This window comes from Gymnogyps californianus, unplaced genomic scaffold (genome assembly GCF_018139145.2).
Source record: "Gymnogyps californianus isolate 813 unplaced genomic scaffold, ASM1813914v2 HiC_scaffold_90, whole genome shotgun sequence".
NCBI classification, from domain to species: domain Eukaryota; kingdom Metazoa; phylum Chordata; class Aves; order Accipitriformes; family Cathartidae; genus Gymnogyps; species Gymnogyps californianus.
The window spans coordinates 23,330-47,998 of NW_026114483.1; the positions used below are offsets into that span (position 1 = coordinate 23,330).

At 39.8% G+C, this 24,669-nt stretch overlaps 1 protein-coding gene across 1 annotated transcript in view; it reads left to right on the forward strand.

Annotated features, from left to right (window-relative positions):
- Window positions 1–9,294: 9,294 nt before the first annotated feature.
- The window catches only part of LOC127029276 (guanine nucleotide-binding protein G(q) subunit alpha-like), a gene marked incomplete at its 5' end in the record, with an annotated part of 53,530 nt that continues 38,155 nt past the window's right edge, over window positions 9,295–24,669 (forward strand). Inside the window, one exon of the mRNA XM_050914842.1 lies at window positions 9,295–9,449. Coding sequence (XP_050770799.1) covers window positions 9,295–9,449 — 155 coding nt within the window. The remainder of the gene's footprint in view (window positions 9,450–24,669) is intronic.

The window sequence follows — 24,669 nt, forward strand, 5'->3', positions numbered from 1 at the left end:
AAAGAATCTGCTATTGGTTTCCCTCTGCCTGTCCTATATACATCTTAGCTCTTCTCTAGATATTAAAGGCAGTGAAACTTCTGTAGTTCCTTTATTTAGGCAATTGAATGGGATTGCTGAATTTCTGAACTGCCTGAATCAACTGACCATAACTTCTACTCTACAAAGAGGCTTACAGTTTTTTCAGTTCTAGCTGTTTAAATCCATGAAGCCAAGCAAAGCTGTTATTCCTCTGATCCTTAAAAACACCTCTTCTGCAAGATGCATTCAGGCTTTGTACAGGAGTGAGGCTCAGGAGTTGTTCTGTGCATGTGTATGCTTCTTAGGTGAGAATTCACAGACTTTTTTTAAAATGCACTCACTATTGTATTGCAATGGTTGACTGAAGCAAGTGGATTCTTTGGGGTTTGTCAAGTACAGCCACTTATTTCACTTGACAATGGAATGAAAATTTGAGTGTGTCCATGTTTGCATAACATTATCTTCAATAACGCCAACTATATCACTATATAAAAATAATATTGCAGAAAAAATTGCCATTATTTAAAATACTAATATTGAACACCATTCTCCAGAACCAGGTGCTAGGACATGAAGCTTGCTATAAAGCTCTTAAAACCCATGATGCATGTAAAATAGAAGAAGGATTAGTTTTAATTAAAAAAAAAAAAATTACAGTGATTTATCCTACCTTCTTGTAAAGTCACTGTAGAGATGTAGAGAGATTGGCAATTCAATTTATTATTAACCCCTATTGGTTTCCAGATCCATTTTTTTTTTTTTTTTTTTCTGTGGGCAAAGCAGATGAAAGATGCGCTTCGGGAAGGATTGGGAGGGGGCGTTTTTGGTTTGTTTGTTTCCATGTTATATACTATGGTCCAATATGCCTTTTGATACCTGTTTCCCAGTGACCAGCTTGTCAGGCACATGCTATTGAACAATATGCATGATAAAGAAGCACGTTGGAATGAAAAAGGTATCCCTGACTCTGGGGCTGGCATCGTTCTCTGCTCACTGTTGTTTAAAGCAGTTCCAAGTCTGCCCCAGGTTATACTGGCTGAATATAGAGAGAGCTCTCTGATTTTTCTAGCTCTAGCTCTGCCTTTGTATACTCTATTCTGCTCCATATAAGCTTGATACAGTAGTTTTAGTGACATTTATCTGGGGTTTCAACTGGAGTAACACTAAGAAGCAGTCCAGCAGTGCTCATTTTTGTCATGTATATACTAACTGGTTTAGCTAGCTCAAGAAACAATGGTATGATTGCTTATGTGTCCGTATCATAATTATTTGTTTAATTACTGAACAAAATTTGTTTGAAGATGTTAGATTAAGAGCAGATCTTAAAAAAAAAAAAAACAAAAAAAAAAAATATCTAGGATACTGATATTTTTTCTGAAAACCTGATTGTATATGCATGCTTGGATATGTTTATGAAAATGTGTATTGATAATACTGTCTTTATATAGACAGAGCAGTAATTTGGATTATTTATGTTAGCTATAATAACTGTTGTGGGGGAAGATTTTGTTGTAAATTCTTTCTTATGTTGATTCAAACCTGAAATGTTTTTAAGTCTGTTTCTGTCATTGCAGATTTGTGTTAAATTTTAAATAGATTTTACCACTTGAAAAAGGTTTTACCACTTGGGCTTGTCAGTTAATAATTGTGAGGACTTCATGAGGCTTGTAAGATTATTGCTAGTGACTATGTCCAAGAGAAGAATTAGATTAGTTTTATGTTCAGATTGTTTAAATTAGCAATGTTAGAACCCAAATGCTGCAATTAATTTCAAACTCCTTCAGAAATTCAGTAAGGGTTTCTTCACCAAGATCTTCCACTACTTCCTTGGAAATCTTAAGGATTTATCTGAACCAGAACATGAATCCCATAATTTTGACACCCCTTCGTCTGGTAAAAGGTTCTGGTAAAAATCTATGAAAATTTGGTGGCAAAAGTAACATTTTGAAAACAAGTCAAAACAAGACTCATGTTTTAAAATACATAGTAAAAGAACTTTGGAACTCAGCAATCTGGATTGCCCTTTACTTACAGGGTCTGAAATTTACTTGTTGCTCTATTTTCTTCAAAGTAAAACTAGGCAAACCATGGAAAACAAACTAAACTTGTTGAATTAATGGAATAAGGTCCTAATTCCATAATCAAAGAAGTGGAAGCTATTCCTTTGTTCACAATTAGAACACCATTGCATGTACAGGTTTTTTTTAAGGCATCAGCTGAAATGACAGTAATAGAATAGCATGTTTAAATATGCAGATTGTCTTGAGCAATTGCAGGGCAGAATATCTAGCCTCCTAACATGACATAAATAACGAGTAAAGTGTTTTCTTGTGTTTGGATGGAACTTCATGTGTCCTTTTCATGTGTCCATGTGTCCTCTTGTCCTGTCAGTGGGCACTACTGAGAAGATTCTGGCTCCCTTTTCTTCATTCCCTCCCATCAGGTGTTTATACACATTGGTAAGATTCCCCCTGAGCCTTCCCTTCTCCAGGCTGAACAATCCCAGTTCTCTCAGCCTCTTCCCATATGCAAGATGCTCCAGTCCTTTAATCATCTTTGTGGCCCTGTGCTGGACTTGCTCCAGTAAGTCCATATCTTTCTTGTACTGGGGAGCCCAGAAATGGTCACAGTATTCTTCAATGCAGCCTTACCAATGCTGAGTAGAGAGGAAGGATCACCCCCCTCCACCTGCTGGCAACGCTCTTCCTAATGCAGCCTAGGAGGCTGTTGGCCTTCTTTGTTGCAAGGGTGCATTGCTAGCTCGTGGTCAGCTTGGTGTCCACCAGGACCCCTAGGGCCTTCTCTGCAGAGCTGCTTTCCAGCCGGTTGGCCCCTAGCATATATTGGTGCATGGGGTTATTCCTCCCCAGATGGAGGACTTGGCATTTCCCCTTGTTGAACTTCATGAGGTTCCTGCCTGCCCATTTCTCCAGCCTGTCAAGGTCCCTCTGGATGGCAGCACAGCTCTCTGGTGTATCTGTTGGAATATGTAGAATTCTATGGTGTTTTGGTTAGAGGGAATGATGAGAGTGTATAATTCTGTCTCAGAATTACTCTCTTTCCCATCCTGGAGCCATAGTGTTCTAAAACACTTCTCTTTAAATAGCACACTTAAATAGTACACTATAGCAAAATGAAAAACTTTCTTTGAGCAGTGAAGAACAGAAAGCTGTCCTGAGAAACAAAGAAAAGGAAATATAAACAAATACTGACAGAAAGATGAAAGGGAGTGTCATGGGTTTGATGGGGGAGCTTCCTGGGTCTTGCAACAAAAGAAATTTTTATTTTTCCTTCAAACCCTTTTAAAGACAACTTATACATTAGGAAACTGGGACTGAATTATCTTAGCTATAGAAAGCTATGTTTCAGCTTCAAAGAACAGAGTATTCTCTGACTGTCAGAGAAACTTAGTTGTTTCCACAAGCAGCAAGTAAGCTATAGCATACATTGTATTCTATCTGTGAAACTTGTTACTTAAAGGAAAACTTTCTTCATATATGCACAGATAAATTTCCTTAAACTGAAGTGATTGTTTAGACAAAGTGTATTTTTGTATTCAGGGATGTATAGAAACATTTGTGTGTGTGTTTACGCGTGGGTATTCCAGTAGCATGGTATAGTATGTCATTTAGTATTTCTATGTCTAGTAATGTAGGTAGATCAGGTTTTGTACTGTGTCAGTAACAGAAATATTTATAAAACAGTTTTTACCATTTCAAGTTGACAGCAATTTTCTTCTACAGGACTGAAACCAAGTTCATTATGAGTTATGTACATACCTGTACTGTTGACATTTTATGATAATGGATCTAGTAGTCACTAGAAAATAGTTTTGTCTTATGTTTGAGAAATACCTTTTTGTGCCTTTTCATCAGTTTGTATTTACCAAAGTTTTTTTTAATAATGCTAAATGACATTCCTTTTATTCTTGTAATTAATAATCTGAGATGTAATAATAATATAGTAATAATTACTGTTATTTGGACACTAATAGGTTTGTGCTTTCATCAGTGAAAATGATTGAGCTGTGTGTTGTGATAATTTTATATAACTGCACTTCCTAGTGGTATTTATGACCTTTGTAAAGTGTTTTGAGATCTTTTGGTAAAAAATACTATATCATATAATACAAAATCTAAATGTCAATATTTGCTTTGTAGAGTTGTCAATTCAGGAAGATTTTTATCATATTGAATGTGGAGTTATCGATTCTCTTTTCAGAGTTTTTTTTGTAAATTGCTCTGCTTAGACTTACCACAAACAGAATTAGAATGAGCGTCCAAAATCTAGCCTTCTTTTGAGAGAAGGAGATAGCAGAGACTTTAACAGTTGAAGTTATCTAAGATCACGGAAAGACTGATTCATTTAACTTCATCTGCCTGTTTGTCCTCTTAGTAGAGAGTATATTGCTTATGGACGCTTCAGTTCTCTTTTTCTCCCTGTTTTGTTTTGCAAACCTGTTTTTTTCTATAGAGGTTGATTGCCAACAGCATTTGTTGAAGAAGTTGTTTCAGTTAATGGAAATATTCTTATGGATATGGGTTTTTAGGAGGGAAGGGGTGAATAGAGACAAAAGTGATAATTCAGGCCTTTACAATTAGATATTCTATCAAAATAACAGTAATGAGCATTTTGATAAATTTATGTTTCTTTTATTTGTTAGGCAACAGCTTAAGTGATAGTCAGGCAACCTGAAGTTTATATATGGGAAATATGAAACCTGGAGAGTAAGTGAGAAAACAGTCACACCCTTTTTTTGCCCCGCAGTGTGGCATAGTGTTTATTGTCTTTGTCTGATGCAAATTAAAAGTAAATAAGAAATCAGGAAAATTCAGGGCACTGATTTCAGCATAGAAATAAATTTCTGATTTATTCAGCTACTCCGTAAGCTTTCTCTGAGCCCTATTAAAAATAAAAAAAGAAATATCATAGGTGTAGACATGAATTTTTTTCTTCCGTTATTCCAGTGTTTTCTTATATAAAAGTATTACAGGTAGAGTTTAAGGATACATTTTGAAATGAGTAATTTTCAAACTTAAGTCACAAGATATTTTGTTTAAATCCTTATTTATTGTTTTACTGTAGTGCCCATGAGTCATGGGTTAGGACTCATTATTCTAAACATTTTACAGACAATGAACAGTAACAACAAAAATATTCTTTATTGCAAACTCAAATTTTTAGATTCTGTTGTGTGTCTGTGGAATTCTTTTTCAAAGAGCATATGCTATTTTTCCTACTCGAAAGTTAGAATATAAAATAGGAAAGGATGACAAATTCTTATTTAGGCAGTTTTGATACCCTATTGACCTTTTTCAATAACTGCAGGATGATTAGCATTGTACCAAGCCTCCTTCACAACGCATTAATTTATATACAGTTCTTTAGTGTAGCATGCCATGAAACCTCTTTCTGTTTAGCCTAATCCATTCTGTGCTTCAGGGTTGCTCAAAGGAAGCAACTACCTCTCTACAATCCTCTTCCAAATTAGTTCTCTCAAGCTGCTATGTAAAAGCACTTTCCTACCTTGGACTGATCTTCAGAGATTTATGATTTCTGATACGTTAAGGAACACATCCCCCATCTGTTACTTGTTCAAGACAGTGAAATATAGCCTACTATTACTCTCCTTGAATGTTACACCTGTTTCGATTATGTGCAGTTTTGCAGGAAAGTCTTTACTTTTTCATTTGCTCTTGATTTAGTAGGTCCAAGGAAAAAGAAAAGAATGGCAAAGGATAGATGAAGTTTTCCTCCAAAGCTGCATATCTTGCTATACAGCCCAGTAAGGCAAGGTATTTGTATGTATCACAGTTGTAGATTACAAGTCATCAGGGTCTGAACCTGTAAATGACTCGTGAATTTTGTTGACTAGATAAAGAATTGTTTCTCCTATAAGCAAGAGCTACATTCTCAAGAAATGAATCACTTTGGGGTTTTAGTCCTCTCAAGACGAGAGAGAAAAATTCATGGTCATAACGATGGCTTTTTGTACTGACTTCCATTCAGCTCCCAGACTGCTTGGATCTGATCTCATGCCATTGCTGTCAATTATGCAGTCTATGTGAATTATACCATCCAGATCTACCTAATATCACTGTGCTTGATGATTTAGTTACTGACAGGCCAAGCACTACAACCTTTCTTATAGATTTGGGAAATCCTGTTACAAAACAGAAAATATTTGCTAAGATATATTTTCCCATGTGAGAGAGATACTTTAAATGGGCATCTTAAAATCAGCTAGTCCACACAGACCATTGATACGAAACAACCTTACCTACTGCATCTCAAGCATATTGCTTTCTTCTGTGGATCAGAAGAGGAATTTTTTTTTAAATAGACTGCATTTGTGTATGTCTCCCTCATAAATCTTTCTGGTAGGTTAGAAAGCTAGTTTGAAAAAATTACAGAGACAATATCAAAAGGAATATAAAAATTTGAACTTTTTTCCAAGCTTGCTCCAACATTGACTGTAACCACTGTTGTAAGATTCCAAAAGGTTGGTGCATGTATGGAGAGAATATGGGAACAGATCCATTTGCTGGCCCACTTAGTCACTGAGGAACATCAGTGCTTTCAAAAAATTAGAAGATAATAGGTAGAAAACTGACACTATGGACCCTAGAGATTAAAAAAATATACTTATTTTTAATAGCAATTATGTGGAAAAGAATATTGCCAGAAAGAGCAGTATAAAACTATAATGTTCTTCAAGCTCAGAATTAGGTTTTAACACTGTCAATAATTTTCTGAGGGGAACGATGAAGAAGGAGAAAAGAAGATAGCTATTTTGGTATCCTCTAACACTCAGATTTCCTGGTTTCAGAATCTAATGGTATTCCAGGAAATTCCAGTTTTCTTTGTCTGGGATAATTTTTTTTAATACTTGTAGAAATCGAGGAAGAAACTCTTAAAAATTGAAGATTGATGTGATTTGCTAAAGATAATTGAATGAATGTTTTTATAAGATCTGTGGCAAATAATGTGCAAATTGTTACAGGTATTCTTATATCCTCAGAAGGACATGGAAAATGTTGTTTTCAATGTCAAAAGTGTATCAGACTGAAAAGTCAGACCATCTAGATCTTGTTTGTAGAACATTACAGCTTAACTAGTAATTACATCTTAATTACCAGTTTGAATTTGGTGGTACTTGCAGAATCCTTCAGTTTTATCTTGTTTGTTTGTTTGTTTCACTGCTTTGATAGCAATTATTGGTGTTCCAAAAGAAAGAAATCTCAGAAGGTACAATTTTCTAAGGGGCAGCAGCTTTACTATTTTTTTTCAAGTAATGTCTATTTTTGGGTACAGCAAAAAGTATCAGTGAAGACTAAGTAGTACTGGATAAAGTTTATACTGCAGAAACTGGATGAATGATGAGTCCTCAGATTTTTCATGCAAGCAATTTGAGTGCTAACATCAAAAGTAATGTTCCAGAATTGATATTATATTAGTGGAAGGAAACTAAAACCAGTAATTAGCAGTAGTTTGATTGAGTCTTTTTCTGCATTAAATTTATGCTTCTGCATCTCATTAGGTTTCAGTAGAATTACTTTTGGCTTTTACCAGAGCAAATGAGAAAAGAATTAAGCTAATAGATGAGATCCTGTATTTAGATCTCTATCTCTCTGACCAGAAATTAGAAGCCAGTAAAAGATACTGACTGACAAAGACTCAGAGAAAGAAAGAAAAATTGTAATCTACAGGAAAGTATAGTACCTCTGGGGAACAAGAAGACATAGCCTAGACATAGCATAAAGACTTGAAATCTGTGTGAAGGGTTATTACTTTTTTTTTTTTTTTTTTTCTTAAGAAAAGAAGCATTGTTGTGAAGAGCTGTATGTCAGTAGGGTACAAGTAGTCATGAGTCTACCCAAGCAAATCCCAGGGAACCAGAAACAATGTTCACTGGGGAAATAATGTTTATTTTAGAAAGGCTGAATTAGATTTCTGATAGATACAACTCATTGGCATATGTCGGAGTTTATTTCAGAAGTTTTGCCACATAGTGCAAAGTCATATTAGTTGTAGGGCAGGACATACAGAACTGGTAAATAAAACAATTTAAAATCTTGGACTATTTTGTAGTAATTATACGTCTAAATGGATAACTGAATAAAGTAATTACCTTTTATGATTATCTGTACTGCTGATGTAGAATACTTGAGCATCTGTTAGAGAATGTTTAGAGAACTGTTTAGAGAAATACTTCAGTTATGATGAATTTCTGATAAAAGCTTAAGAGCAACTTTTGAATACTGAGTCAGTCTTTTACCTCTGTTAGCACTTTGATATCAGCTGGCCATAATTTCAGAGCTCAAGAACAATTAAAAAAAATAATATCTGAATATATTGTTGTATCAGTTTGTCATAAGTAGTGAGCAAATACTTGGGGCATCATATACTTTGTTAGAACTTGGAGACTTGGGTTCTTATAATAGAGAGCATATGTTCTCCATGTCTCAAACATTTTTCACATTGAACTTGGAGTTCTTGATTTCCACGTGAGTAAACAATAGTTGCAGGTATAAAATTTTGTTAAGTAATGAGTAGTAGCATTCTCCTGGACTGTCTAAAAAGGGAGGTGACAGGTTGTATGTGTGTAAACAGGATAAATTACTTTAAAAAGAACAAAACCACTCCTTTCTGTATGCATTTACCTAATTTAAAATGCGAAGGGGTTTGTGTCCTTGCTGAAATGTGTCTAGTCTGAAATGCAGACTAGATTTGTGAATAGAATCCCTTGGGTTTTTTGCTTGACTAAGTTTTCATCTGTTCTTTTTCTCTCTTAGTGTATGTACATATAAATGAATCTCTTTAAAAGACAAATTTCCTCCCTCCTCCCCATTCTTTCTGCTCCCATCAGTCTAACTCTGCCAAGTTGCTTAATTGGTTATCATTTAAAAAGCAGGTATATTATATGCCCTAAAATTGTACCTGAAAAATGAAAACTTTCTTAAAAATTAACTTAATTAAATATAAATTTTAATGTGAACATTTTATCTATTTCAGCTAAATAATACTGGATTAGGATAAGCTTATTCTGAAATAAGGGCCCATATACACATTTATTAATTCACCTTCTCTCATATCATCCCTATTACTATTTTTCTTAGTTTGAACACACCTTATCATCGTTCATTCATAACCTCATATTGGTGAGATGGCCAGTCTGAAAAATTATTCCTGTTAATTGCATTCATTGTATATGAATTATTTGTAAAAATAGAAAACAAAGTAAATTTTATTGTTTTCTTTGTTTCAAATTAGGCTCATGCACAGTTAGTTCGAGAAGTCGATGTAGAGAAGGTGTCAACTTTTGAGAACCCCTATGTAGATGCAATAAGAAGTTTATGGAATGACCCTGGAATCCAGGAATGTTATGATAGACGACGAGAATATCAGTTATCGGATTCAACTAAATAGTAAGTATATAGTGGTTACAAACAACTGTATCTTATTTTCTGTTCTTTCTAACAAAATAATTCTTACTTTTTATACTATATTTTTGTGTATGTACATGTACAGTTTTTTGTGTGTGTACAAGTACCTGTGTGTGCATGCATATTCAGCACAAACATACACTTAATAACTTGAATGTAAAGGCTACTGTAAGGAAGGTAGTGTATCTGGTTTAGTATTATGTGTGTGTTTGTTTCCCAAAACATAAGCCTATGGTAATTTGAAATCTTACATTAAGTTTATTACTAGGGAAGTGTAATCAAGGATAGACCTCCATGCAATTCATAAAAATTATAATGCCCTAGAACATCTATGTTCCCAGTTCTTTCCCTTTTCCCCTTTTCTTTCCCTTTTCCCCTTTTCTTTCCCTTTTCCCCTTTTCTTTCCCTTTTCCCCTTTTCTTTCCCTTTTCCCCTTTTCTTTCCCTTTTCCCCTTTTCTTTCCCTTTTCCCCTTTTCTTTCCCTTTTCCCCTTTTCTTTCCCTTTTCCCCTTTTCTTTCCCTTTTCCCCTTTTCTTTCCCTTTTCCCCTTTTCTTTCCCTTTTCCCCTTTTCTTTCCCTTTTCCCCTTTTCTTTCCCTTTTCCCCTTTTCTTTCCCTTTTCCCCTTTTCTTTCCCTTTTCCCCTTTCTCTTTTGCGGTCCTGGTGATGAGGTAAATAGTACCAAGCAAGTGTTCTTGTGTTTTGTTCAACTGCCTTTCTTTTGTACAAACAAGACCTAATCTTGAAAGAATATGGCTGCCAAGAAGGCAAACACATAACTGAAAACAGACTTCAATTTGTAAAGGATGGAAAAAAAAAAAAAGCATTTTAAGTTAAATCCTATTTGTTATAGATCAACAACAATGAAAATGCATATGTGACTAAACTTGGTCTTGAATGGTACGCATGTACCCTCTTGCGGCAGGATTCTAATAAAATAGCAATATAGAATTTAACATTGGACCCTGAGGACTGTCTAAATGTTGGCTCCAAGAAATTCAGTTGCTCTGAATAATATACTATATAGCTCTGGTAAAATTTTTCATCTGTTTAAAAAAAAAAAAAAAAAAAAAAAGGATGATGGTAGAGGAGGATGACCTTTTGGTGTTGCCCACTAGAAAAAGAATTAGCATACTTGGTTATTAAAGCTGTGGCAAAAACTTCCATGGTCTCCACTGGAACTTTTAGATTAGCTATGAAAATTAATCTGATTATATCATTCTAGTCTCCATGTCAGGTTGGCATGTGTCGTGGTTTAACCCCAGCCAGCAACTCAGCACCACGCAGCCGCTTCCCCCTCCCCCCTCCCAGTGGGGTGAGGAGGAGGAAAGAGGGGAAAAAAAAAAAGTAAAACTCGTGGGTTGAGATAAGAACAGTTTAATAACTAAAGTAAAATATAATACTAACAATAGTAATAATGAAATATAATAATAGTAATGAAAAGGAATATAACAAAAAAGGAGGGGGAGGAAGGGAAAAAAACAAACAAATAAACAAACAAAAAAAACCACCAGTGATGCACAATGCAATTGCTCACCACCCGCTGACCGATGCCCAGTTAGTTCCCGAACCGCGATCCGCGCCTCCCAGCCAACTCCCCCCTGTTTATATACTGGGCATGACGTTCCATGGTATGGAATACCCCTTTGGCTAGGTCGGGTCAGCTGCCCCGGCTCTGCTCCCTCCCAGCTTCTTGCACACCTGCTTGCTGGCAGAGCATGGGAAACTGAAAAGTCCTTGGCTTAGGATAAGCGCTCCTTAGCAACAGCTAAAACATCAGAGTGTTATCAACATCATTCTCACACTAAATCCAAAACACAGCACTGTACCAGCTACTAAGAAGAAAATTAACTCTCTCCCAGCCTAAACCAGGACAATATCCACCCCTTATTCTATACCATTTATGTCATGCCCAGATCCCACACTTTCCAATACATTTCCAATTAATCACCATCACCTTTCCTGTCTTTTAATATATACGTATAGATATCATTCCCGCGGTCTATGGGTCATCTCTATCAAATGTCTGTTGAGTTCATTCAGTCCATGACTTTGGACTCCATCTATCATAACAGTCTGTCTGGGCAGGAGGGATGGTGCAAAGTCCGCTCAGTCGGCAGAACAGGATTGGGCTTCGGTGTGATGTGGCAGGCAGGTGACATTGGGCGCAGCAGGAGGATGGTGTGTAGTGTCGGATTGTTGCACGCTGAAGTCAGTCCTGGTTCCATCCCTACTGCACTTCACTCAGTTTTGTCAAAGTTCATTCTTCACTAATCTGGGTGATTCTTACTGTAATACCATTGATATAGCACATAACAACTATAGTAGTGATGACATACAGTGGCAGGATTATATAGCAATTAATATCATACAATTTAATCTATTGGCTGTTCTCACCTAAAATCAAATCCCCTTGAGGCACACATCGGACTTCCCCATCCTTCCGCATCACCCACCAAGTGCACCCAGGCCCTTGAGCAAAAGCAATCCCACGAATGGGTTTGCCTTTGCCTGAGGCAGGAGTAACCCAGACTGTCTTCCCTAGCATATTTTTTATGTGCACTACAGGGACTTTATCCCCTTCTACAGTACGTAAAAGTTCTGATTGGGCAGGGCCAGCTCGATTGGCAGATCCTCTAGTGTTGACTAACCAGGTGGCCTTTGCTAGATGTGTATCCCAATGTTTGAAGGTCCCACCACCCATTGCTTTCAATGTAGTCTTTAACAACCCATTGTATTGCTCGATTTTCCCAGAGGCTGGTGCATGATAGGGGATGTGATACACCCACTCAGTGCCGTGCTCTTTGGCCCAGGTGTCTATGAGGTTGTTCCGGAAATGAGTCCCGTTGTCTGACTCAATTCTTTCTGGGGTGCCATGTCGCCATAAGGCTTGCTTTTCAAGGCCCAGGATAGTGTTCCGGGCGGTGGCATGGGGCACGGGATATGTTTCCAGCCAGCCGGTGGTTGCTTCCACCATTGTAAGCACATGGCGCTTGCCTTGGCGGGTTCATGGGAGTGTGATATAGTCAATCTGCCAGGCCTCTCCATATTTCTATTTCAGCCATCGTCCCCCATACCAAAGAGGCCTTAACCGCTTGGCTTGCTTGATTGCAGCGCATGTTTCACATTCATGGATAACCTGTGCGATAGTGTCCATGGTCAAGTCCACCCCTCGATCAAGAGCCCATCTATATGTTGCATCTCTTCCCTGATGGCCTGAGGTGTCGTGGGCCCACCGAGCCATGAATAATTCACCCTTATGCTGCCAATCCAGATCCACCTGAGCTACTTCAATCCTAGCAGCCTTGTCTACCTGTTGATTGTTTTGATGTTCTTCAGTGGCCCGGCTCTTGGGTACATGGGCATCTACATGACGTACTTTCACAACCAAGTTCTCTAGCCGGGCAGCAATATCTTGCCACAATGGGGCAGCCCAGATAGGTTTACCTCTGCGTTGCCAATTACTCCGCTTCCATTGCTGCAACCACCCCCACAGAGCATTTGCCACCATCCATGAGTCAGTATAGAGATAAAGTATTGGCCATTTTTCTTGTTCAGCAATGTCTAAAGCCAGCTGGATGGCTTTCACCTCTGCAAACTGACTCGATTCACCTTCTCCTTCTGCAGTTTCTGCAACTTGTCCTATAGGACTCCATACAGCCGCCTTCCACCTCCGATGCTTTCCCACAATGCAACAGGACCCATCAGTGAACAGGGCATATTGCCTCTCATTTTCTGGCAGTTTATTATACAGTGGGGCCTCTTCAGCATGCATCACCTCCTCCTCTGGTGATATTCCAAAATCTTTGCCTTCTGGCCAGTCCCTGATCACTTCCAGAATTCCTGGGCGACTGGGGTTTCCTATTCGACTTCGTTGTGTGATCAGTGCAACCCCCTTACTCCATGTAGCATCAGTTGCATGATGTGTAGAAGGGACCTTCCCTTTGAACATCCAGCCCAGCACCGGCAGTCGGGGTGCTAAGAGGAGCTGTGTTTCAGTACCAACCACTTCTGAGGCAGCTTGAACTCCTTCATATGCTGCTAATATCTCCTTTTCAGTTGGAGTATAGTGGGCCTCGGATCCTCGATATCCCCGACTCCAAAACCCTAGGGGTCGACCTCGGGTCTCCCCAGGTGCTTTCTGCCAGAGACTCCAGGTAGGGCCATTCTCCCCGGCTGTGGTGTAGAGCACATTTTTAACATCTGGTCCTGCCCGGACCGGCCCAAGGGCTACTGCATGAACTATCTCCCGTTTAATCTGTTCAAAGGCTTGTTGTTGCTCAGGGCCCCATTTGAAAACGTTCTTCTTCCGGGTCACTTGATAGAGAGGGCTTACAATCAGACTCTAATTTGGAATACGCATTCTCCAAAAACCTACAACACCTAAGAAAGCTTGCGTTTCCTGTTTACTAGTCGGTGGAGACAGAGCTGCTATTTTGTTGATCACATCCATTGGGATATGACGACGTCCATCTTGCCATTTTATTCCTAAAAACTGAATCTCCTGTGCAGGTCCCTTCACCTTACTTTGTTTTATGGCAAAACTAGCTTTCAGAAGGATTTGGATTATTTTCTCCCCTTTCTCAAAAACTTCTTCTGCTGTGTTGCCCCACACGATGATGTCATCAATGTATTGCAGGTGTTCTGGAGCTCCCCCTTTTTCCAGTGCATTCTGGATCAGGCCATGGCAAATGGTGGGGCTGTGTTTCCACCCCTGGGGCAGTCGATTCCAGGTGTACTGGACGCCCCTCCAAGTGAAAGCAAACTGTGGCCGGCACTCGGCTGCCAAAGGGATTGAGAAAAATGCATTAGCAGTATCACTTGTGGCATACCACTTGGCTGCTTTTGACTCCAGTTCATATTGAAGTTCTAGCATGTCTGGCACAGCAGCACTCAGCAGTCGCGTGACTTCATTCAGGCCACGATAGTCTACTGTTAGTCTCCATTAGACTTTCACACTGGCCATATGGGGCTGTTAAAGGGTGAGCGAGTCCTGCTGATCACTCCTTGGCTCTCCAGTTGACGAATCAGCCTATGGATGGGAATCAGGGAATCTCGGTTGTTGTGATATTGCCGCCGGTGCACCGTTGTGGTAGCGATCGGCACCTGTTGTTCTTCGACCCTCAGCAACCCCACAACCGAAGGGTCCTCAGAGAGACCGGGCAAGGTGGACAGCTGCTTAATTTCCTCCATCTCCAAGGCAGCTATACCAAAGGCCCACCGATACCCCTTTGGGTCCTTGAAATACCCTCTCCTGAGATAATCTATGCCAAGGATGCATGGGGCCTCTGGGCCAGTCACAATGGGGTGTTTCTGCCACTCATTCCCAGTTAGGCTTATTTCAGCCTCCAATACAGTGAGCTGCTGGGATCCCCCTGTCACCCCAGAAATACAGATGGGTTCTGCCCCTTTATAGCTTGATGGCATTAGGGTACACTGTGCACCGGTGTCCACTAGAGCCTTATACTCCTGTGGGTGTGATGTGCCAGGCCATCGGATCCACACAGTCCAATAAATCCGGTTGTCCCTTTCCTCCACCTGGCTGGAGGCAGGGCCCCTCTAGTCCTGGTCAGAGTATTTGTTACTCACTTCTTGTAAAAATGACTTAGAGGTCCCTTCAAGAGGGTCAGAAGCCCTTCTACTTTGTCTGGCAACCGGAGCGGCATCTTTCCTGGAAGAATCCCCTTTTCTGGTTGTTTTTCCTTTCAATTCACGTACCCGTGCATCTAGGACCGAGGTGGGTTTTCTATCCCACTTCCTCATGTCCTCTCTGTGGTCATGCAGGTAAAACCACAGGGTACCCCGTGGTGTATACCTTCTATATTCTCTCTCTTGAGCAGAGGAATGCTCACTCCTAATAGCTGAGATATTGGTCTGTACAGGTGGGGAGTAGGAGTTTTCGATTAGTTCAATCAGTTCTTCGGACTTTTCGGACAGTTTTTCCACAGCCGAGACACAGGCTCGTAGGGATGAAGAGAGATTTTCTTCATATTGCCGGAGTTGGCAAGCCATTTCATCCACTGTCGGTGCCTCTTCGTCTTTCCAAGTTAGTACTGCCAATGGGTTGGCATACGATGATGGTGCGCTCCGTACAAACTTCCGCCACGTGGGTCGTGTGCATTGGACTTCGTCTGGATCTCTGGGTAATTGTAAACTGTCCGGGTCATGATAAATCATCTGTAGCACAGCTAATTCCCTCAGGTACTGAATACCTCTTTCCATGGTGGTCCACTTGCCTGGCTGACATATAACATCTTCCTTGAAGGGATACCTTTCCTTCACACTTGACAGGAGTCGCCTCCAGAGGCTGAGGGCTTGTGTCCCTTTTCCAATTGCCTTATCAATGCCACCTTCCCTAGAAAGTGATCCCAGCTGCTTGGCTTCCCTACCCTCTAATTCCAGGCTACTAGCCCCATTGTCCCAGCATCGGAGCAGCCAGGTGATAATGTGCTCACCTGGACAACGGCTGAAATCTTTTCGCATACCCCGCAGCTCACTCGGGGATAGAGATTGGGTGATTACTTCTGGTTCTGCCTCTTCCTCCTGTTCTTGTGATGCCCCTGGTTCATCTTCATCCCTTCCTAAGCGAACTGATTTTTTTGTATATTTCTTCTTCTGTATAGGGGCGACTGATACTGGCACAGGTTGGTTCTCCGGTTCAGCTGCAGTGCCCGTCACAGGCGTTGCAGTAACCGTAGTACCTGTCGCGGGGGTCAGAGTGGCTGCAGCGTCTGTCGCAGGGGTCAGAGTGGCTGCAGCGTCTGTTGCTGGGGTCAGAGTGGCTGCAGTGCCTGTCGCTGGGGCTGGAGGGGCTGCAGTGGCTGTCATTTTGCTGTCAGATCCAGAGACCTTCGCTTCCCCTTGAATAATGTTAAACAGAGCTCGGTAGGCATGAGCCAGGCCCCAGCACATTGCAGTGATTTGTGTCTCCCTGGAATTGTCGGGGTGACAGCATACTTTTCCCAAATGTTCTACTAGTTTTTCAGGATTCTGCACTTGTTCAAGGGTGAAGCTCCAAAACACTGGAGGTGCCCACCGTCCTAGGCATTTGCCCATGCTACCCCACACACCCTGCCACTCATAACTCTGCAGCTTTGGGGCAGATCTCTTTGGGGCAGATCTCCTGAATAGTTGTTTAACCCTGAACAAGACCTGAACCACATTCAGGAACAAGCTAGTTCCTAGCAATAGGACCATGTTAGTTTCAACATTCCAAGGATATTCAAAATTTTCAAAAAATTCTCAAACACTACTGTAATTAGCCTGGAGGAGGAGGGGAAGGTGAAGGAAGGTGTCTCCCCCATAGATTGGCTCTCCGAGGAGGAAAGGTGAAGGGTGTAATTATTAACAGTTTCCGCTAGATAGCTCCTGAAGTACGGAGATAACGGCAATGCTGAGTACAAATACCGGATTAGTCCCATGACCGATAATTTTATCGTACCATAAACCAGTGTTACATAGTACAGCAAAGCGAAAAGCTTAATCCACCTCACCTTATGGGTGATAAGCAGCAGCACAGGGACTATATATGGCAAGTGAGGTGATATATAACACAACTCTAAGAACGAGCGCCACAACTCTAAGAGCCAATAACCCAACATTGTGACCGGCGACCACTAAACTAATACAATACAACAAATAACAAATTCGTTTTAACACGCTCTGGTCAGATCTGTTGTTATCTCAACCCTTTACGCCCCATGTTGGGTGCCAAAAAGCTGTCGTGGTTTAACCCCAGCCAGCAACTCAGCACCATGCAGCCGCTTCCCCCTCCCCCCTCCCAGTGGGGTGAGGAGGAGGAAAGAGGGGAAAAAAAAAAAGTAAAACTCGTGGGTTGAGATAAGAACAGTTTAATAACTAAAGTAAAATATAATACTAACAATAGTAATAATGAAACATAATAATAGTAATGAAAAGGAATATAACAAAAAAGGAGGGGGAGGAAGGGAAACAAACAAACAAACAAACAAACAAAAAAACCCACCAGTGATGCACAATGCAATTGCTCACCGCCCGCTGACCGATGCCCAGTTAGTTCCCGAACCGCGATCCGCCCCTCCCGGCCAACTCCTCCCTGTTTATATACTGGGCATGATGTTCCATGGTATGGAATACCCCTTTGGCTAGTTCAGGTCAGCTGCCCCGGCTCTGCTCCCTCCCAGCTTCTTGCACACCTGCTTGCTGGCAGAGCATGGGAGACTGAAAAAATCCTTAACTTAGGATAAGCACTGCTCAGCAACAACTAAAACATCAGCGTGTTATCAACATCATTCTCACACTAAATCCAAAACCCAGCACTGTACCAGCTACTAAGAAGAAAATTAACTCTGTCCCAGCCGAAACCAGGACAGCATGAAAGGAAGCCTCTCATTGAGGAAAGCACAGAAGAAACTGAAAGGCACCATGAAGGTCCCATTAAAGTCAATGGAACATGGCCATACACATAACAGAAGTCTGGGGTGAGATTTATCTGCACAGTAGTCTGAGGGTCCTTATCTATCACAATCCTTTATACATGATTAAATCAAGACAAACTTAAAAATATCTTGCTGATGCAATTTAGGCAGCTAGAGAGCTACTAGTGCATGAATTAGGTCTGCTCAGATTTGCTCTGATGCTCTGTTATTACCACACCATGTTCTGCTTCTGCTTTATCAGCCCCACATACAGGGTTCCTGTTGTCCTATGCAATCTGCTGTCCTGTAGAGCTGGTTACCTTCCCAATCTATCACTTTTATTATTTGTATATGCATATTTTGGTGCACAGTGGTGCAAAGTACAGTAAAATCTCTCTTATATTGCATGGATTCTCAGTGTCCCCAAATATACAATATTGTGTTTTATTTTTCAGTGGTAAGAAAGCTAAAAATCATAGGAAATTACATATAAGTGATAATCTTTAGGGTACATAAGTGGTTTTAGAGACAAATTAGGCTGACTATACTTTCTGATTATTTTCATTTTGAAATGAACAGCAAATGTAAGTAGAAGGTGAAACAGAGCTTTTCTTATACTTTGAATTTCTTATATTTGTAGGTCCTAACTTTGATTCCACGATAGATATAATACTGATTTCAAAATTGAAATAAATGTATATATTTTAATGGTTGCCTTAGAGGAATACAATAAAATTAGTAAGTCTCCAAAGTAGGAAATAAGCATCTGATACTACTTCAGATCAAATTGTACTGAATATCTTAGTTTTGACCTAGTTCTAATGAAATCATCACCATAGTAGATCTTTTGAGTAGTATTAAAATAGTATAGCTCATTAAGGAGCTATAGAAACAAAATTTTCATACATTTTCTTCCAAAAGGTAAATGTACTAGTTGATTGGTTATTTTTAAAGCTCAACATATGTAACCATTTAACAACATGATTTATTGCAGATTTGTAGATTTTAATTATAATAGATTATAGTTCATTTTGTGGAGTTCTGCAAAAATTGTTTTAGAACAAGTAATAAAACATTAGAATTATGAATCACTATATATGAGTCTTTATATGAGCCTCTCATATATTTATGCTTGCAAGTAGAGTTTCTTTACATATGTAAGTCCAGGAAAAGCAATTAGCAGAAACCAAAGAAACATTGTTTCAAAAATACAGTCCACATGTTTAGGGATAAAACATCTAAACACAGTTTGCTAGCTTTAAGTCCCTATGTCACAAAGCAGCAAAACATAATGCTTGAAATTTACTACTGAGATTCACAAAGCACTTAAAAGGAAGTAAGCATCCAGTGCTCACTGACTTGGTGAGACTTCAGTAATTTCATCTGACTTGATATATAAAACTGAAACAATAGTTTGTTGTCCACCAGATCTCTTGTATATGTTTTGAAGCATATGTGTCAATCTCATGCTGCTTCTTCCTTCATCCCTTACATGAGTCTCTCCTTTAGTCTTAGGTTTTTTCCCCCAGCATTTTTACAGTAGTAGTATTTTTAATCTGTTCCCTGTGTTGCTTTTTTTTTCTCACCGTTAGTACACATTGTCTTTCTAAATCTCTTTCTCTGTATTTTCTGTTTCTGTTGTTGTTTCTAAATTCTGTTGCTAGCTTCTAATCTATCCTGTAAGTTTCTATACTTTCACTTTCTGTCATCTTTTGACCTGCTTTGTCATTCTTTCTTAGCAACACTTTTGAAGTTTTTATATCCACTGCTAGTACACTGGAAGAATGCGTCAGATAGATGTGTATTTACCAGAACAGGTGAGAGGAGTGTCTAAGAAAGTAAGTTTCCTGAAAGGTGGGAGTTGATTTGAACCTCTTGGTAGCTCAGCAAATACATTCCATTCTCTCCCATTACCATTGGATGCACCAATGGTTGGATGTTCATATTGGTTTTTAAGTAATTTCTAGACTTGTATCTGCAGTAAAGTCAAGAGCACATCATATAAATAGACATTATTCACTTCCCATATACATTACTGGGTGACTTCTTACCCACTTATTTACCACTAAACCACTTCCTTTTATGGCTTCAAAGATACCGTTCACAGTGTGAGACAGATGTAAACCAACACCACAGTGTGGATAGTCTGAAATAATAGCTGTGTGAGATGAGATCTTTCTCTATATATATACACTCTACAGACCTTAACCCAAATAGAAACAAGTTACCAGTCAACAGTCTGATTATATCATGGTTTTTCAAAGTCTAAAGGGAAGAGAGGCAACAGTCTTGCCAAGAAGAGACAGTTGTTAGAAGTAACATTTCACGTTCGTGTTACAACTTGCAGAATTTGGGCTATAACTAGAGTTTGTGGAGACTCATCACCATAGGAAGCATTTAGAATGTAACCGGAAAACTTCCCATAACCTTGCTAAAAAATTTCACCTTTGCTAGCCCCATTAGATGGAAGAATTATGTCATTGTGTACCTCCAACCAAGGGTTTTCTGGTTGTTACACAAGCACTGAGGATATGTGTTTAGCTTCTCTTCCCTGACTGTGTTTTATAACACTTCAGATAATTAAATATAATTCTCCCCCAAGTTCCTACTCCACTTTATCTATGCCAGTCAGTATTTAATGCATTGTTTTTAGTCATACATACAGAGAATCCTTCAGACTTTTGTTTCTGCATTTGCCATCAACTTTAAAAAGGAAGTCAAATAAAACTAAATTGTTATTGTATGATAATACAGTCTGCATATATCTGTGATAGCGTGAGCTGAATTAACTGGGCAGTTAATGCATAAATGCAGATTCCAATACTTTCCTTTTTAATAAGAAGTGATGCAGAGCTCCGGGATGCGACTCCCAGGACATCTTCAGCATATCACTGATTGTTAACAGGGAATGAGAGATCAATTCTGATTATGTCTTCTCATTAAACTTCATGTGTCACCTTTTGAAAAAATACTGTATTAACTGTAGTGCTTTGGTCAGCTAGTAATTTTTGTATTATAGTATTCTACCAGGGTTTGAAGTTCTCTGTAGATTCTACTGAACAATTAACTTCCTCATACCTATCCTTTAAAAGTAACATTTTGCTTCCATGTTCCACTTCAGAAGTAGATGCATTTCAGTGGAGTTGATTGTGTGCTAAATAAAATGTGATTAGGGACCCACCAGGAGAAAGATCAGTATATGCACCTAAGTTATTACTACAACACTTTTCTCTGTTAGTTGCTATTGCCTCTGGTGATCAGAACATAAATTCTTTTGTTTCATAAAACTATAGGGAAGTCTTTGGGCATCTCATGTCTGTGTAATTTTGTTGCAGGTCTCTATAAAAAGAAGAGACTTGTTATGCTGCTAACATCACTGGGATAGTAAAATATGAACAACTATCTGTAAAAAACAGTTATTTGTCTGATGTGAGAACCAAATTCTCATATACTCGTGATTTATAATAATATACACAGGCACACCATCATTGAATAAACATTTTTATATTGTTCATTGCTTTTCTTCCCTTTTTAAAAATGTACTTGAAGGTTCTAAAGCTATATTTTTGCGTAATTTGTGCTGCAGAATAGCAGATCCTGATTTTATATATTCACGGTTTACATGACCTAATTTGTGTATAGTTTACAATAAGATAAAACAGCAAATAAAAATGACAGGTCTTTACCATATGAAACAGGCTGAAGCTTAAGATAAAGTAGTAGTAGTAGAAGTGTGCTTACCCTATCATGCAATAGACATACTAAATATAAAAGGAAGGTCTGAAGAAAGACATGGAATTTGCTGTGTAGTGGTGCTTCCTATAGAAAAACTGAAGATTAAGCAATTGAACTAGGGAAATTCAGAAAGGGAAGTGAGATTACATTAAGCAGTATACAGCATACATTTCTTTCAGGATTATTTTTTTTGGTGCGGTAATGAATATGCTTTTACTATCTGTATAATTTTTTAACCCCATTTCCCATTTAGAAGTTTTGAAAAATTTGCACAAGTGTTTTTGGGTTTGATGACTTCAGTTTTTTAGCCTTCTGCTAATTTTGGTTTTTAGCCATGTAGAAATTCTAAATTGAGAGAGGCAGTTAGGTAGGATTTGGATGGGATAAGAATAAAAAGAACATAGTGCAGCTTTCTTCTCCACCTACTACCTCACTTCCCACTAATCTTAGATTTACTATATTAACTTTAGACTAAGATTAGATAATTCTGGAAACTGGTAAACATGCCTCAACGTTTTGCCAGTGGTAAAGAGGCTCAGAGACGCAAACCTCCACAGAGATTCTGAAAATGCGACCAATACTTCTTTACATTTAGCTTTGCTCACAGCTTGTGTTACTACACTGGAAATTGATTCCATTTACTGTACTGTGTGTTACCAAAGGGGATGCTTGTCTCAGTCTGGCAACTCTGATGTAGGAAAAAATCCTGCTACAACTACTTTAACATTTTGCTTATGTGGAGCTGGGAGACAAAAAAGTAGTATGTATTTTTCAAAAGCGCATAGAAAGCCCCTTCCCTTTCAGAGCTTATTGTTTTCTAGCACATGGTCAAAATTACTGCTTGTTTTGGGTAGTCTCATCAGCCAGTTCAGTTTTTTGCAAAAAGAAAACTAAAAGAACTCCCCCACCAAACCCCAACAACAACCAAGTAAGGGTAGCTCCACCCAATTTCAGAAGAAACAGGCCCCAAAGGACAGAAATATAACAAATTGAATTAACCAAAGCTTATGACTAAGGCTACTTAATCAGACTATTTAGTTTTATTTTAACTTGAACTGTCAGTGTATGTGTGTAAGACAGACCATTTTGTAGAGGGTCATACGTATGAACTATCTTAACTTTCAGGAAAATACATTTTTGCATTAAACCTAACAGCTTTAGGGTTGAAAAGATGTAAATGTTTACTGTTATTATCATATCTGGAAAAAGTCAGCCATGCTGTGTCTATCTTTACATGTGGTTGAACACACTGAATCCACTTGCACATGAAATGTTGCTGGTAGGCCTTGCCTTTGTAGCTGTGGTTACAGAATCATAGAATCATTTACATTAGAAAAGACCCTTAAGATCATTGAGTCCAACCATAAACCTAACACTGCCAAGTCCACCGCTAAACCATGTCCCTAAGCATCACGTCTACACGTCTTTTAAATACCCCCAGGGATGGTGACTCCACCACTTCCCTGGGCAGCCTGTTCCAATGCTTGACCACCCTTTCGGTGAAGAAATTTTTCCTAATATCCAATCTAAACCTCCCCTGGTGCAACTTGAGGCCATTTCCTCTCGTCCTATCACTTGTTACTTGGGAAAAGAGACTGACACCCACCTCACTACAACCTCCTTTCAGGTAGTTGTAGAGAGCGATAAGGTCTCCCCTCAGCCTCCTTTTCTCCAGACTAAACAACCTCAGTTCCCTCAGCTGCTCCTCATGAGACTTGTTCTCTAGGCCCTTCAATTGGCCTTGGCCCATCAATCCAGCCTGTCCAGATCCCTCTGTAGAGCCTTCCTACCTTCAAGCAGATCTACACTCCCACCCAACTTTGTGTCATCTGCAAACTTCCTGAGGGTGCACTCAATCCCCTCATCCAGATCATTGATAAAGATATTAAAGATATTAAACAGAATTGGCCCCAATGCTGAGCCCTGGGGAACACCACTTGTGACCGGCCACCAACTGGATTTAACTCCATTCACCACAACTCTTTGGGTCCAACTATCCAGCCAGTTTTTTACCCAGCAAAGAGTACACCTGTCCAAGCCATGAGCAGCCAGTTTCTCCAGGAGAATGCTGTGGGAAACAGTGTCAAAGGCTTTACTAAAGTCCAGGTAGACAACATCCACAGCCTTTCCCTCATCCACTAAGTGGGTCACCTTGTCATAGAAGGAGATCAGGTTAGTCAAGCAGGACCTGCCTTTCCTAAACCCATGCTGACTGGGCCTGATCACCTGGATGTCCCATACATGCTGTGTGATGGCGCCCAAGATGATCTGCTCCATAACCTTCCCTGGCACCGAGGTCAGACTGACAGGCCTGTGGTTCCCCGGATCCTCCTTTCGGCCCTTCTTATAGATGGGCGTCACATTTGCTAACCTCCAGTCACCTGGGACCTCCCTGGTTAGCCAGGACTGCTGATAAATGATGGAAAGTGGCTTGGTGAGCACTTCCGCCAGCTCCCTCAGTACCCTTGGGTGGATCCCATCCGGCCCCATAGACTTGTGTGTGTCTAAAAGTGGTGTAGCAGGTCACTAACCATTTCCCCTTGGATTATGGGGGCTTTGTTCTGCTCCCCGTTCCTGTCTTCCAGCTCAGTGGGCTGGGTACCCCGAGAACAACTGGTCTTACTATTAAAGACTGAGGCAAAGGCGGCATTAAGTACCTCAGCCTTTTCCTCATCCTTTGTCACTATGTTTCCCCCTGCATCCAATAAAGGATGGAGATTCTCCTTAGCCCTCCTTTTGTTGCTAATGTATTTATAGAAACATTTTTTATTGTCTTTTATGGCAGTAGCCAGATTAATTTCTAGTTGGGCTTTGGCCCTTCTCATTTTCTCCCTGCATAACCTCACAACATCCTTGTAGTCCTCCTGAGTTGCCTGCCCCTTCTTCCAAAGGTCATAAACTCTCTTTTTTTTCCTGAGTTCCAGCCAAGGCTCTCTGTTCAGCCAGGCTGGTCTTCTTCCCCACCGGCTCATCTTTCGGCACATAGGGATGGCCTGCTCCTGTGCCTTTAAGATTTCCTTCTTGAAGAATGTCCAGCCTTCCTGGACTCCTTTGCCCTTCAGGACTGCCTCC